The 14,739-nt window shown below is 39.8% G+C and overlaps 1 protein-coding gene across 2 annotated transcripts in view; it reads left to right on the top strand.

Moving 5' to 3' along the window:
• MRPS27 (mitochondrial ribosomal protein S27) overlaps positions 1–14,739 on the top strand; it is a 75,703-nt gene that overhangs the window by 42,548 nt on the left and 18,416 nt on the right. For both annotated transcript variants that reach the window (XM_042449559.1, XM_042449560.1), the window contains 3 exons: positions 9,469–9,583; positions 11,431–11,509; positions 13,379–13,494. In XM_042449559.1, coding sequence (XP_042305493.1) covers positions 9,469–9,583; positions 11,431–11,509; positions 13,379–13,494 — 310 coding nt within the window. The remainder of the gene's footprint in view (positions 1–9,468; positions 9,584–11,430; positions 11,510–13,378; positions 13,495–14,739) is intronic.

Raw genomic sequence — 14,739 nt, 5'->3', positions numbered from 1 at the left:
GAATGCCAATCATGGGTTTTCCATTATTTCTGACAATTTCCTGACAATATACACATGGTAAGCCTCCCATGTACCATCCTCTGCCAACATTTCCTCTACACACTCTACTTTGGACAAGCAGAACAGTCTCTGTACATGAGGATTAATCTGACATTAAAAGTGGCAACACCCCAAAAACAGTGGCAGAACATTTCAGCCTTCCTGGACATACAGTAAGTGATTACAAGTTACAGTCCTTGAACAAGAAAATTACAAAGGAAGACTAGAAACAAAAACTGCTGAACTGAATTCGGAGTGTGGTGGATTCTCCTTCTTTGGAGGTCTTTAAGCAGAGGCTGGATGGCCATTCCTGCATGGCAGGGGGTTGGACTGGATGGCCCTTGTGGTCTCTTCCAACTCTACGATTCTATGATTCTGTGAATCTTATTCACAAATTGTAATCCATTAGCAGAGGTATGAACATGGACAATGGCTTCATGGCCAGCTTGGCTTATAATGAGAACCATTATGGTGTAGTGGTTCGAATGTTTGACTAGGACACTGAGAGACCAGGTTTCAAATCCCCATTTCAAATCTTGAACAAATGAGAAAACACTGTGATAGGGTTGCCTTAGGATTGCCATAAGTCAGAAGTGACCTGAAGTTACATAATAATAACAACAACACTTCCAAGTGCCTTCTGGGAGTGTAGGGAACATTTTTACCATGTTTTCAGACCTGTGCCATTTAAGAAGAGGCCTTAAAAATAAAAGAAGTGAAGAAAAGATACTTCCTATTTTAGGGAAAGGGCTCTCTTAGGTCTAAAATTGTCCAGGGAGGCCAAAGACATGGGGAAAATCCCCCCATCTCCAGAGGAGATCTGTGGACAATTTCTTTGGACCTTTGGGTGGTCCAGCAGGCTACCAACAAGCTGTGGGGGCTGCAAGTGGCCCACAAACTGCAGTTTGGCTGCCCAGCTTACACACACTCTGTCTTTCTAATTTCTGTGTGAGTGAAGGTCAAGATGGAGGGACCAGTTTGATTGAAGCAATTGCTTCTTTATCACTTATTGGCATTCACTGTCATCCTCCAAATGCAGATTTGGAAAGTTTTGGCAAGGCTGTCTGACTCCTCCTTTGTTTTGTGCTATGTGAATTGATGGTGCTATATAAAACAACCCATAATAATGTAATTATATTGGGGGGGGGTCACTGTTGTTTTATACAGCACCTGATCATATGCAAGAACAATGTGTGAGTGTTGTATCGTCAGGTTAGAGTTGCAGCACCTTGGCAAGCTCCAGTCTGACAACTTCCTCTACCAAGGTATGAAACTCAACTGAGGCATCTTTCGTGGAGCAGAGACTCCTACTCTTAGGCTCCGATCCATTCCAGAGGATCCGAGAGTCTTAAAAGGCAGGTCTTCTGGCCTGAAGAAATCAAGTCTGGATTCTTTCTTACATAGAACTGTATCTTTCTGGGTCAAAGTAGCTCCAGTGTGACCCTGGTGATGAATACTCTTCAATTGCCCTTTCCTGCTGGATAGGAAAGTTTGGAATAGCTTTTAGTCCAGTGGCTCTGAGGATCTGCTCTATTGATTTGCTGTGCATTAGTATTAAACAGAATGAATACTGGGATTATTTTTCTGTTTGTAAGAGTGTGTGATTAGAATCTGAAAGAATCTACTGTAGGTAGCCAAAAACCACAGGGAAACCTCCTAGTCTTTCCATGTGGTACATAAGAACTGCTGGAGTTTGCCATTTCATTTACTTGGGTTTTATCCCTTGGCTTACTATAGCTGCCTTTCTGTAATCTTAGAGTGCAGTCCACCAAGCACTGTTCCTTACATGCCTCCATTCCTTTCAGTACTTTTGTGGAGGAACAGGGATTAGTGGCTTGCAGTTTTTGTTCCTCCTGCCTCCCTCTGGTCACCAGGTAATTATGTTTTGTTAGTATCACTCAGCAACTTATCTGTTGACCTCAGTTGTTTAAAAAAGTTATCAGCTATGGTTGTGTGTGCATGTATGAGCGAGAGACTGAGACAGTAGGCCAACGGTGGGGAAAGTGTAATGTACAAGCCATGTGTGGCCCCAGATCTCACTATTGTGGCTTTGAAATGCCCAACCACCCAATTTTGGGATGTAATTTTCAAGCAGTTTTCATCACCAAATCATGCTTAACCGTTTCCAAACCCCCATCCTTCTGATACGTCCCAGAAACCATCTTCTTTGGCCATTACCCAGCCAATATGGGCTAAATTAATATGACACTTTTGGGAAATTGCTGGAAAACAGCCAAAAACCCAACAAAATAGGTGTGGGCACCCTTGAGGAGTGCAGCCCATGTAATAGCACACCCATGCATTCTGAATACTAGTACATTTTTGCACACACTTCACAACTAATAATAATAAAGTCAAATAAATGAGTCCTACAGCAAATCAGTCTTGAACTCACCATAGTAACCAAGATGATTAAACTGAGATTGCTATACTTCGGCCATATCATGGGAACACATGACTTAATAAAAAAGATAATAATGCTTGGTATGGTAGGAGGCAGTAGGAAAAGAGCAAGACCACATTTCAGATGGGTTGATTTAATCATGGAAACCATGGCTCTTAGTCTGCAGGACCCAAATAGAGTGTTGATTACAGGGTGGTCTGAATGTCTCTCATTCATAGGAGACATTATAGTGCAGTGGTTTGAGTCTTGGACTACAACTGGATTTGAATTCCTTGACCATGGAAATGCACTGGTTGACTTTGGATAAGTTACATTCTCTCAACCTGAGAGCAGTGTTGCCAACAAGCCTCGGAGATAATTCCCAGAAATGTTTGTCCAAAACCCGCTGAATCCCCCCAGATCACACGGAATATTCAGCCACAATTCCCAGAAAATTCCCATAATGTTAAAATGGCAGATATTTTGCAAATAAACGTAAACATAATTGAATAAAAATAATTGTAACTTATTTCAACTCTCAAAATCACAATTGAACCAAACAAAGAATCTTTCAGTCCTTTTAAGATATTTATTTTGACATGAAGGGGATTCAGGAAGCTTTGTGCCAAATAGAAACGTGTTAGGCTGCAACCGCACTGCAGAAATAAATCCAGTTTGACACCCTTTTAATTGCCATGGCTCAGTGCTAGGGAATCCTGGAAATTCTAGTTTTCTGAGACATTTAACCTTCTCTCTCAGCAAACTCTGGTGTGACAACAAACTACAATTCCCAGGATTTCATAGCACTAGGCCATGGCAGTAAAAACGGTATGAAACTGGATTGTCTCTGGAGTCTGGAGTGAAGATGCAGCCTGAATTGGGTCCAAGACACACTGCAGAAATAATCCATTTTGAGACTGCTTTAACTGCCTTGGCTCAGTGCTAGGGAACCCTGGGAATTGTAGTTTTGTGAGAAAGAGCTCAGGTGCCACAATGAACTACAATTCCCATGCATCTGAGGAAATACGCTTAAGTCTAGGAAAGCTCATGCTGCCAACTTTTCTTTCAGTGAGACTCAAAGGTGCTACAAGATCTCTCTATCATCATCACCATTATTATTATCATTATTAAATCCAAATGCAGCTGAAGAAGTGGACTTAAATTGGCAACACTGATATGCTGTAGACTCATTCTCTGGGGCTGTGATCTGGAAGTGTGGAGGCAATTCCTTTGTTCAACCAGGGAATCCTGGGAATTGTAGTTTGTTGTGACATGTTGAGACTGCTTTTACCGGCAACCAGGGCTCCATGCATGAAATTCTGGGCTTGGTGGTTTGTTGTGCCCAAAATCCCATCATCGCAGGGAGCCTTGCAGTTAGAAGCAGTGCCAAACTGGATTAATATATAAGAGACGTCAACAGTGTGGTGGTTACACAAGGTGTAGGTTATGGTTTTCTTTTTCTGCTCCAAAAGCAATTGCTGTTTTGCTGTGTGCAGTTTTGGAACTTTAAATATCATATTTCAGATCCAGTTTTGCAGTGTGGTTTTGGGAAATTGACATTGGAAAAATATTCAAGAGATTCAGATCTTACCGCTCCGACCATATCTCTCCTTTGTTGTCATCCCTTCACTGCCTCCCCCTCCCTTTCTGTATTCAGTATAAGCTTCTGTTGTTGACTTTTAAAGCCCTCCATGGGCTGGCCCCTCTTATCAGACCTTCTTTCTCCTCACCTTCCCACTAGTGCCCTCCATTCTAGTAGTCAAGGTCTGCTGTCTCAGCCTAGGATTTTCTCTGCCCCATCCCAGATTCATCCCTTTTCACTTGCTGCCCCTCACTCCTGGAATCTCCTTCCCCCACGAACAAGGGCCATCACTTATTTAACTAGTTTCAAAACTAAGTTGAAGACCATATTGTTCAGACAAGCATTCCCAAGCATTGTGTGACTATTATTTGCTATTTGACATTTTTAATTTGTTGCCTGTTTTATTGAACTCTTTCCTGTATTGTTATGTATTATTTATATGTATTATGCTATTATTTCTTAGATTGTATGCCATGGGCAGATTTACTCTTATTATTTTATTGTTTGTATGTACAGCGCTGTGCAAATCTACAGCACTATATAAATAAAGCATAATAATAGTAGTAGTAGTAGTAGTAATAATAATAATAATAATAATAATAATAATTTTCCAGAATTCTAGGAATTATTGTCCAAAAGAGTACTATTTCCACATTTTGGTTAGAGATAATGCTTTATGCCCCTTTTTGTTTACAGGTTGCATTATTCTAAGAGCTACATTCTGCTACTCAAAGATCAGGGCACATGTTAAGAAATTTTCTCCCCTACCTCCACACTCTTATAAAGACTGTGATTCTTTATGTCATTCTTTTTTATTGGAAAATACTGTATTGCTTCTGTAAACAGATTAATAACAAATTAGACTTCATGTATTTAAGTGCATTTTCGAATGTAGAATTAGCTATCAGTTGTCAACTAGTAACCTTTGGGAATATTTTAAGGGCCTGAGAGTTTATGAGAAAGACTTGGAGAACTTAAGGTAATTGTATGTTTTTCTACAGCCTAAACCAACATTTCCTTTCCCAAATCTTTAGTCTTTAAACCACTGGCACTCACTAGAAAGTAGCTGCCTGACCATAAAACCTTGTGGTGTTTCAACACTTCCATTGGCTGTGTTTTTCTTTGGTATGTCTTTTGTCAATATCGGATAACTTTCTCTGAACTGTTCACCAAAGTGTATCTCAGGAGATTTGATACTTTTACTGTCTATAGTTTGTCTTGCATTGTTTAGGCTAATTCCAAGCACCAGGGCCTAAGTTTTGCACATTGCTGTGCAATGTGCACATTTCTCTTGCTTGGTGGAGACCTGCATTGTAATATTGGAAGATTTTGGAAATGCTACTTTTTTGGACTATTACAACTCTTCATCTCCTAACCATCATGGTATATAGTCATGCTCTCTAGGGGATTCTGGGACTTGTAGTCTGAAAATACAGCTTTTCCAGATTCTGTGTACAGAAGTCTAGATAGCCATTACCTGGGAAAGGGAGACTCTTGTGTTCAGTTTAAAACTATTGCTCTAGGATCAGCAGTACAAGAGAGGTACTAGCCATGCCACAACTGCCACGTGTGAATCTTAGACAGGACCTTTGTTGTAGGGATGATAAACCTGACCCTCCATAATTTGGACTGCATACCTCATGATCCCTCATTCTTGCCTATGCTGGCTAGGTCTGATGGGGATTGCAATCCAGCAACATCTGCAAGGCCACAGATTTTGGCACCCCTGATCTAATGTTAAAATGCCTTAAGCCAAAGGAAGGGGTGCTGCATACACTACAAAGCCCGTATAAAAGGAATTTCCCTTTTCTTTGCAAAATACAGTATGAGATTTGGTTTGAGGACCCTCTGTGCATAGCAAAATCCGTGGCTGCTCAGGTGTCATTATATACGATGGTGTAGTAAATTGTGTCCCTTAAAATGCCAAAAGTTTGCTTTTGGGGGCTTTGGGGAAAGGCGATATTTTTAAAACTGCAAAAGTGGCTGAATCAGTGGATGCAGAATCTGTGAACATGGAGAGCCAACTGTACAACCCTCTATATATAAAAAATAGTATTACAGTGTTTTAGTATATGTACAAGAACATTATTATAATTGCATGGATAATAACAATTAGGATCAGTTTCAAGGTGCCAATATATTTTGTGATGGTGGTGACAGGAAATGCTGGACAAGAATCTGTCATTAGTTCTTCTTCCATAATAATTTGATAATTTGTTTTATTTATATACCGCTATTCCAAAGATCATAGCGGTGAACAGCAAGTAAGCTAATTAGCAAGTAAGCTAATTTGCCCCCAACAGTCTGGGTACTCATTTTAGCGACCTCGGAAGGATGCAAGCCTGAGTCGAGCTTGGGCCCTTTTGCTGGTCTTGAACTCGCAAACTTGTGGTTTTGAGTGAATGGCTGCAGTACAGGCATTTAACCACTGTGCCACCAGTGTGCTGAACTCATCCCTCTTGATATTGTTACCATTGCTCATTTCTTTGTGTCTCCTAGTTCCAATCCACACAAATCCATGTCAGAGCCCAGCTTGAGCAATGTGCAGCCCTCCAGTAAAGAAGCCAGTTCCACTGCAGAACTCTGTCATGCATAAAGAGGCTGTTCATTGTCCATCTCCTGTATACCAGGATTGGCCAAGTTCCAAGGAAATGAAAGCCATTTTCCCACTCCAGAACCCTCATAATATATACAGCAGGGTATTTGTGAGGACATACATCATTTTATAAAAGATTCACTCCTCCAAAGCCACAACTCTCTAATTTTGTTGGTGGAAAGAAGGGGTTTTTTGCCCCCGGGGTTTCCAGGAACTGCAGAAATAGCATTGGGACTACTTGTGGCCCATGGACCATGGAGGAGGAGAACAAGGAAAGATCCACATTCTCTGGTGTGGATCTTTGTGTAGCCAAACTAACAATAACCATGTGCACAGTGTCCTCAGTAGGTTTGAGGAAGCCTGAAGATTAGCAGAAGTTCCATTTTTTCCCCTTTTTTGGTGGTGGTGGTGGGGGAGAATCCCTTAGTGTGAAGAGGGAAACTCAGTCCTGATACAGACAGTGCAGTAGCACCGTCCTTGGGCCAAACCTAGGGCTGGGGAGCGCGCAGCAACTGCACGCTCCCCAGCCCTAGTTTGTATGGACGGCACCATTTTAAAGGCACGCCGTCCACACACTGTGCTTGATGATGGTGTCACACACGCACCACCTCCACACGGACCAATGCGTGCGTGATGCCACCGCGGCACTGCAGGGCGCTTGGGGCACCCTTTCAGTGTTGCAGGAAGGAGTTCCAAAATGGTGCTCCTTTTGCGTGTGTGTATCACTGGCGCAGCCTCTACATGGTCACACCAGTGATACAAAGTGGAAAGGGGCAGGGTGCCCCATGGACACTTCTTTCCAGGCCATGGAGAAGCGGCAGGTTGGGGCCTCTGGGCTGTCGGTGAGGCTGCCCTGCCCCCAACCCGGTGCGGAAAGGGGTGGCTGCGGACTGCCCCTTTTCTGTGGTCTGTACCACGCCTCAGATATATCCTAGTGATGATAAAGCATGCTTAGTGGCCAGTGGAATACTGATAGACTTGATGGAGTGTAGGGGAAATAGAATGGTACCTCCTGGAAGAGATAGGTGATAGGCCAGAATATTGAACAACAGCAACATTTTATTTACTTTATGTGTTTTATTTGAAAGGTTTGCCCAATTAGTAATGCACTTGGCTTGGTTAACAGATATAAAAACAGAAACAATAAAATTACATATTTTATAATGCAAAATTATCCTATGCAGTGTCAAAATTTTCAAATCTACAATAAAAATTTAGCACCAAAACAAAGCTAAAATGTAAAAAAAAAAATCAAGACTTGGATGCCTATTGGATGGAGGTCTTCACATGGTGTCTGAATATTTCTTTGATGAGGATTCCAGATAGATATCTTGTTGGAAGACTTTCTACAGATTTTGTTGCAGGTCCTATTGGTCCCTTTACAAACAAATTTTTTATCCATCAAAATATTCCATTGGGTTAGTTTTGTGTATGACTCCCAGATTGATCAAACTGAGATAATTGAACTAGTATATAGATGTTAATTAGGGGGTCCTGGTGGCACACTGGTTAAATGCCTGTACTGCAAGTTACAAGGCTGTGAGTTCGATCCCAGGGTCTCCAAGGTCCACTCAACCTTGCATCCTTCCATAGGTCAATAAAATGAGTACCCAGCTTGTTGGGGGCAATTAGCTTACAGATTGTAAACCGCTTAGGGAGTGTTCGTTCACTGTCAAACATTATAGAAATGTACAAGGGGCCCTCCCCATAAGTGGGGGATCCATTCTGGAAACGTCCCCCCATCATATGGGAAAAACGTGTATATTCAAACCCCATTTGTTTCAATGGGGGAGCGTTTCTGCATTTGCTGTGGCACGCGCACCAATATTTCCCCGGCGTCTTAATCTTCCATGTAAGGTATGGTGCAGGCATGCTGTACTTGCTATTGCTGTTGCTATTAATTATGATTTCCATATTTCAAAAACTGAGCCCTAATACAGTTGGCCCTTCTTATACACGGATTTTTTATACACAGATTCAAGCATACACAGTTTGAAAATATTCCAAAAAAGTATAAATTTACCTTGATTTTCCATTTTTATAAGGGACACCATTTTGCTATGTCATTATATTTAATAGGACTTGAGCATACACGGATTTTGTTATACACGGGGGATCTTGGAACCAAACCCCAGCGTATAACAAGGGTCCACTGTAACTGAAAACTGCTTCCTCTCAAACATTATGTTGGATCTAGTAACATTTATTTATTCAACCTATTGTCTCAGTTTGCTGTAGCTTTTTGTTTTGTGTTTCTCTGGTTGGATAATACATTAAACTGGAGTCTATGTTGCTTCTAAGTTCATCTTCACACCTTATGATTGTCTAGGTGTACAGCCAAATTCTTTAAAATTGCATACCAAAAATATAAAATATGAACAGGATGAACATGTGTTTCAGATTATATTTATATGGAAATTGATTTCCCAGTGAACTACAATTGAGGAGTCTCTAATTGTATGTTGGAGATTTTGCATTATAGCATGTGAAACAGCCCTAACCAGTTCAGACAAAAATGACAGGTTCCCCCACTATTAGCAGCCACAAGTAAATATAAAGATAAATTAGATTTAAGTGTGGAATGAAGCAGCACTTCATTTTCTTATAGAGAACAGTGAATTTAAATTTAAATTTTGTCTGAGTTGGGCCTAAGAATTATGCCAATTGCTAAGTTTTTCTTTTCCTATTATTACATCTGAGAAATTAGAAAATGGATCTAAATTCTACATTTAGAAATCTGTGTTGATGTAATTACAAATAAAATCAGTATTTGGCCTTTTGTACTGCTCATATTTAATTAACGTACATATCTTGGAGGGTCAGCCTTTGCTTTGGTCTCTAATATTTTATGCTTGTCTCATCATTTAGGTTTCGTCACAGCCCTAATTGCTTTTACTTAAGAGACTGGATAATCCACAGTTGGATCAGACAATGCCTCAAGTTTGGTGCAAAGGACAAAGCCTTGTACACTTTTCAAAATAAGGTAATGTTTTGAGAGAGAGAGACACTTATCAGGTGATGTTAAAATGCCTTTTTATGAAGAACATAATGGGATACACCAGGAACCTTGCAGTGGGTCTGATTCCTTTTCAAAGACTCCATTCATTTTTCATATAATAGTGTGCAGTAGTAATTAAATGTGGCACAATATCTTTCATTCCCATTTGACATTGGAGAAAACCCAGCCAAAGTTAAACAAGTTCCCTTGATTCCAATGATGTCAGCCATGTTAACTGTTTCCTGATCCCCGAAAATCTGTAGGCTTAAAGCTGTATTTCTGCCTCGATTTTGCCCAGTGCCTGTTAATAAGTTACTGTATTTGTTTAACATATCAATTCATTATTTCATTCATTTGGAGTGTGATATTATGCAAACTGTAAGACCCCAAACCTCTGTGGACAAATGTGAGCATATGCCTCACATTCATATAAGATTTTGAGATATAGTTGTGTTAGTCTGTAGAATCAGTATGTAGAGAAATCTTATGTAGCATGTTTGAGACTAACTGAAATAAAGAAGTTGGCAGCATGAGCTTTCCCTAGACTTCAGTCTGCTTCCTCAGATGCATAAGATTATATGCTTGTGAGATGATCTTTCCAAGAAATATTGTTTGTGTTTTGATTTGTCTTTATAGCTTAGAAGCTTAGACTGTAAGGTGGAGGTGGATGGGGTCTTCTTTTATAGACATATTTTGACATCTGAGACAGAGTTATTTTGACGTCTGTGTACAAACAAAGGAAGTGGGCTTTGCTGGTAAACAAAGGTTTTGGGGAAATAGTGCTAGGGCAGACCCTTTTGTCTTGAAAATCCAAATTTGGAAAAAGAAAAACCCAGATTGAAATGACATGCACACCTAAACAGTCATTGTCTCTTAAAATTCTTTTTACACACTACACATAAAAGGGAAATGTTGAGAGATGTATGCCTAAGAAATCTCATTCTATCTAATTAAAGAAAAGTGAAGGTACAAGAATTTTTGGTTCCTACAGAAACTTTCAAGAGCCAGAATGGTGTGAGGTTTGTTGGAATAAATATGGTTGTGTCTCCTTGTACTTGACTGGTTGTGTTCACAGTGTTTTTTAAGCTATTATGTGAGGGACTGGCAGCGTATTTTTCCCCAGTGTGCCAGGGACCAGCACCATTATAGGCACATATTGGCTACAACTATTTCTTTCTTTCTTGGAAGTTCACTACAGATTGGCAGCCAATGGCTTTCAAACTAGTACTGTTCCACAGACGACCACTTTGAGTAGTGCCAGTATACACAGTGCTTCAAACCATGAAGGAGATGTGTGGCAGCACTATTTCTGCTGCATGTTTGTTTCTTAATTCAAAGAATTGGTTTAAGGGGAGGGTGGTAGGAGAACTGCAAATATGAAAATACAGCTTGAAGCTTAAGACAATTCATTCTGTCAGTCTCAGTGACAGCCTAGGGTGTCGGTGGCAGCACAAGGAGGCAGACCAGGGGTCTCAGCCACTGGTTTGTGGGCCTATATGGGGTCCATGGATGGATTTGGGGGTCTGTTAACTATGTGCAAAAGAGCTGTCTTTGTATTTCAGTTTCCTTCCTATTAGTCTGATAATTGTGTTTATGTTTTATCTGGAGAGGACCCATAGTTTTCATCAGATGCTCAAACAGGTTAATGAATGCAAAAAAGTGAAGAATCATTGAGACAGGCAGTCACTTGCTTGACACTTCTTGCCTCTTGCCATGGGCTGATGACATTTTAGAAGTTCCAGAAATATTGTTGCTGGTGCTCCTGTTTTAATTACTGATAGCAGAAGTATAAGGTTTCTACATTTTAAGTACTTTCTGTTCATTTATTTCAGGTACAATATGGAATATTTCCAGATAATTTTACATTAAATCTTTTATTGGATTCCTTTATAAAGGATGGGAATTATGAAGGTAAGAAATAAAATATCTACTAATTGGCCATATATCATGTGCCTTTCTATTTGGATGACACCCCTCCCCCTTTTTTTTAATTTCTTCCTCTTTACCTTACCTGCCATTCTTTCAGTGGTATCCAGTCAAGAACTAAAAAGGGGGAAGTGAGAGAGAGAAATTGGGGGATAGCTATTAATGCTGTTAATATTAATGCTGTTAATATTAATATTAATGCTGTCCAGAGTATTTCACAGCATTCCCTCATACAGAGTCTTCTGTATATAAAAAAGAAACTTCTAAAATATTAATTGATACAGCCTTCTGTCCTAAGTAGCTCTAGAACCAGTCATTCAAGCAGTAAATCCAGTAATTGCATCATGCAAATTAAAACAGTGAACTAATTTGCCTTAAAGGAGGAGTGAACAAAGTGTGGTGCATGGGCCACATGAGCCAGCCTTGCCCCCCCTCCAAGGGTAAGAAAATGGCATTTTTTTATTTTGCTCTAAAATGTCTTCTAGGAAGAGCATTTCCACTCTATTCAGAGGTCCCTTGGGCCCCAATGGGGGTAAAAGAATTGCAAACTTTTTCAAAACTTTTTTTGCTCCCAAATGCTACAGGTGCCAGAGCATTTCTGCCCGGGGGCAGGGGCTGCATCAGTTTAGGCACAGAAGAAGGCTTTTTGTTTTTAAACCAGAGATGACCATGAAATAACTGACTTACTTTCTGTTACTTAAAAAAGGACTCTTCGGGGCATAAAATGACTCAGGAAGAGCCAAAACATGATGAAAATGCCACCCAGGTTTGAGGGCAACCCCCCCCCCCTTTTTTTTTTTTGTGTAAAGAAGGATATGATGGGGCAGTGGAGCACTCCAAGGTCTCCTTGGGGATTAATGTGGCTCCCTAACCTTTCATAGTTGTCCACCATACATTAAAAGCTCACTTGGATATTCCGCTCTTCTTGGGATGGTGTTCCTTCCTCCTCCTCTATCTTCGGGACCAACTCCTTCCATATAATCCACCTTCTGGGAGGAACTTGTTGCAGCCTATAAAAGTTAGGCTGTCTGCAACTACCCAGAGGACCTTTTCAGCAACCACTCCCAGATTATGGAACGGCCTGCCAGACGAGATTTGTCATATAACCACCTTAAACAGCTTTTTAAAAAGCTGTGAAGATGGGTCTCTTCTGGCAGGCTTTTCCTGACTAGATACCTGACTACCAAAAAGAAAACCTAACTTGTTGATCCATGATTTTTGCTGCAGTCACTGTCTGTTGTGTATTATTTTAAGTTTTGTTTTGTATTGCAAATTGTTTAATTGTATTTTAAATGAGGGTGGAATTGGCGGATATGGTATGTATATTTTAAGGTTGTAAGCCGCCCCGGTTGCATTGCACAGAGGGGCGGGATAAAAATAAACATCATTATTATTATTATTATTATTATTATTATTATTATTATTATTATTATTATTATTCTCTGGTAGCCAGAGACCATTCTTTAAGACAACAGATATTAATTTATTTCATGTGTGGCTTTGGTAATGCTACTCAATCAGTCAAAAGGCTGAAGTTCCTCTCCTGTTTGGTTAATGTAATGCTTTTGCATTTTGATGTTTCCTGGCTCAGAGCACGACTTTGTCATTAAAAAAAGTGCTGACACACTAACTGCTTCAAAATGCTTTCTTTTCATGCCTCTTAACCTATGCAATAGATATATCCATTTCTTTTCTGTCTGTATTATTTTGATACAGCTTATGTGTCTCAAGACAGAAATGGTAAAGCATTCAAATGTTTGTGAGTCAACTGTCTTAGAAAACCACTCATTTTAAAATGCTTTATTATTGTTGTTTGTTCATTTTTATTTATTTGTTTGTTTGTTTAATTGCTAGATGCTATGGCTGTAGTCACTGAGATCATGATACAGGAAAAATTTGAGGAAGTGTCTACACAGCTTCTCTCACTCCATGTCATGTACAAATATTTGGCAACCAAATCAGAATTAACGGTAAGCTATGTGCATTGCTGTGGCTTAGGTGGCAGGACAGTGGTGTAATTCAGATGCAGCATTCCCAGTCTTCCAAACCCTGCTGTGTAGTAATGGTCCTCAACTATTTCTGCTCCAGATGTTTTAGGGTTTTAAGTACTGTATATATTTGATAGTAAGTTGAGGGTAGGTTTTGGGGCCCAAATTAAGGATTTTGATATGACCCATGGATAAATCAACTTAGGGGCATGTAACAAAGGATGTGAAAGACAAGCAATGGAAAACAATGCCAAAGAACTTACAGAATTCTGGCAGGCATAACTCTTTGTGCTTACCCAAAAGGCTGGATGGTTGAGGAGGGAATGACAGTAAATTGTGGCAACGTGATGTGTGAGAGAGGCAACTAGGCACAGGTGGGGCTAAGAAAACATACACATATCAAAATTATTATTGTTGTTATTTGCTATGCAATCTTCTTGCTATTTATTATTATTGTAATTTGTTATGTTATTTTTATTCTATTGTTATTGTGATGTATTTTTCTTACTGCTGTAACCCGCCCGTATTCTTCATGATTGGGTGGGCTATAAATAAATAATTTATTATTATTATTATTATTATTATTATTATTATTATTATTATTATTATATCAAAAGGGATGAAACGGCAAAGCAAAGAAAACGGGGTCTGTGTGAGCAATGATTATAGCCTTTAATTTTAATGTGATAACTTTGCCTGATTTTAACCCAGAAAAGATGACAAGCATACACAGATGTCTTATTCAGAACCTTCAAATCTCAATTGCTGCCATCGCCCCTTAACATAGAAGAACCAAAGAGCTGCCACCGCCACCATATTCCTGTCCCCGCATTCAAAAAAGTCAGAAGTGAAGCCATGGTGGTGACAATAGAGGAAGCTGGTGCTTCTTTTAGGTGCTCCCAGGATGGAATAAGCTCTCACCTTTTCCCACTTTTCTCAGAGAAGAGGGTGGTTCCTTTTTGTTGATAAGAGTTTAAAGTACAGTGCTTACATTTAGCTATGGATAAATTGGCCCAGGTTTTTTGAGTCAAATTTTTGATTAAAATTTCAAGAATTATGCAGGGGTCCTTATGAAGATAGGAGGAAGGAACATCAACAATTCATGATATGCCGATGACATCATGCTACTATTGGAAAATATCAGAACCTTGGAACAATTACTAAGGAAATTTAAAGAAGAAAATGGAAAGGCAGGCTTACTGCTGAACACTGAGAAAACACAAATAA

Source organism: Sceloporus undulatus, chromosome 2, assembly GCF_019175285.1.
Source record: "Sceloporus undulatus isolate JIND9_A2432 ecotype Alabama chromosome 2, SceUnd_v1.1, whole genome shotgun sequence".
NCBI classification, from domain to species: Eukaryota; Metazoa; Chordata; class Lepidosauria; order Squamata; family Phrynosomatidae; genus Sceloporus; species Sceloporus undulatus.
The sequence above is the reverse complement of the archived record's forward strand: the minus strand, read 5'-3'. Positions and strand labels throughout refer to the sequence as shown.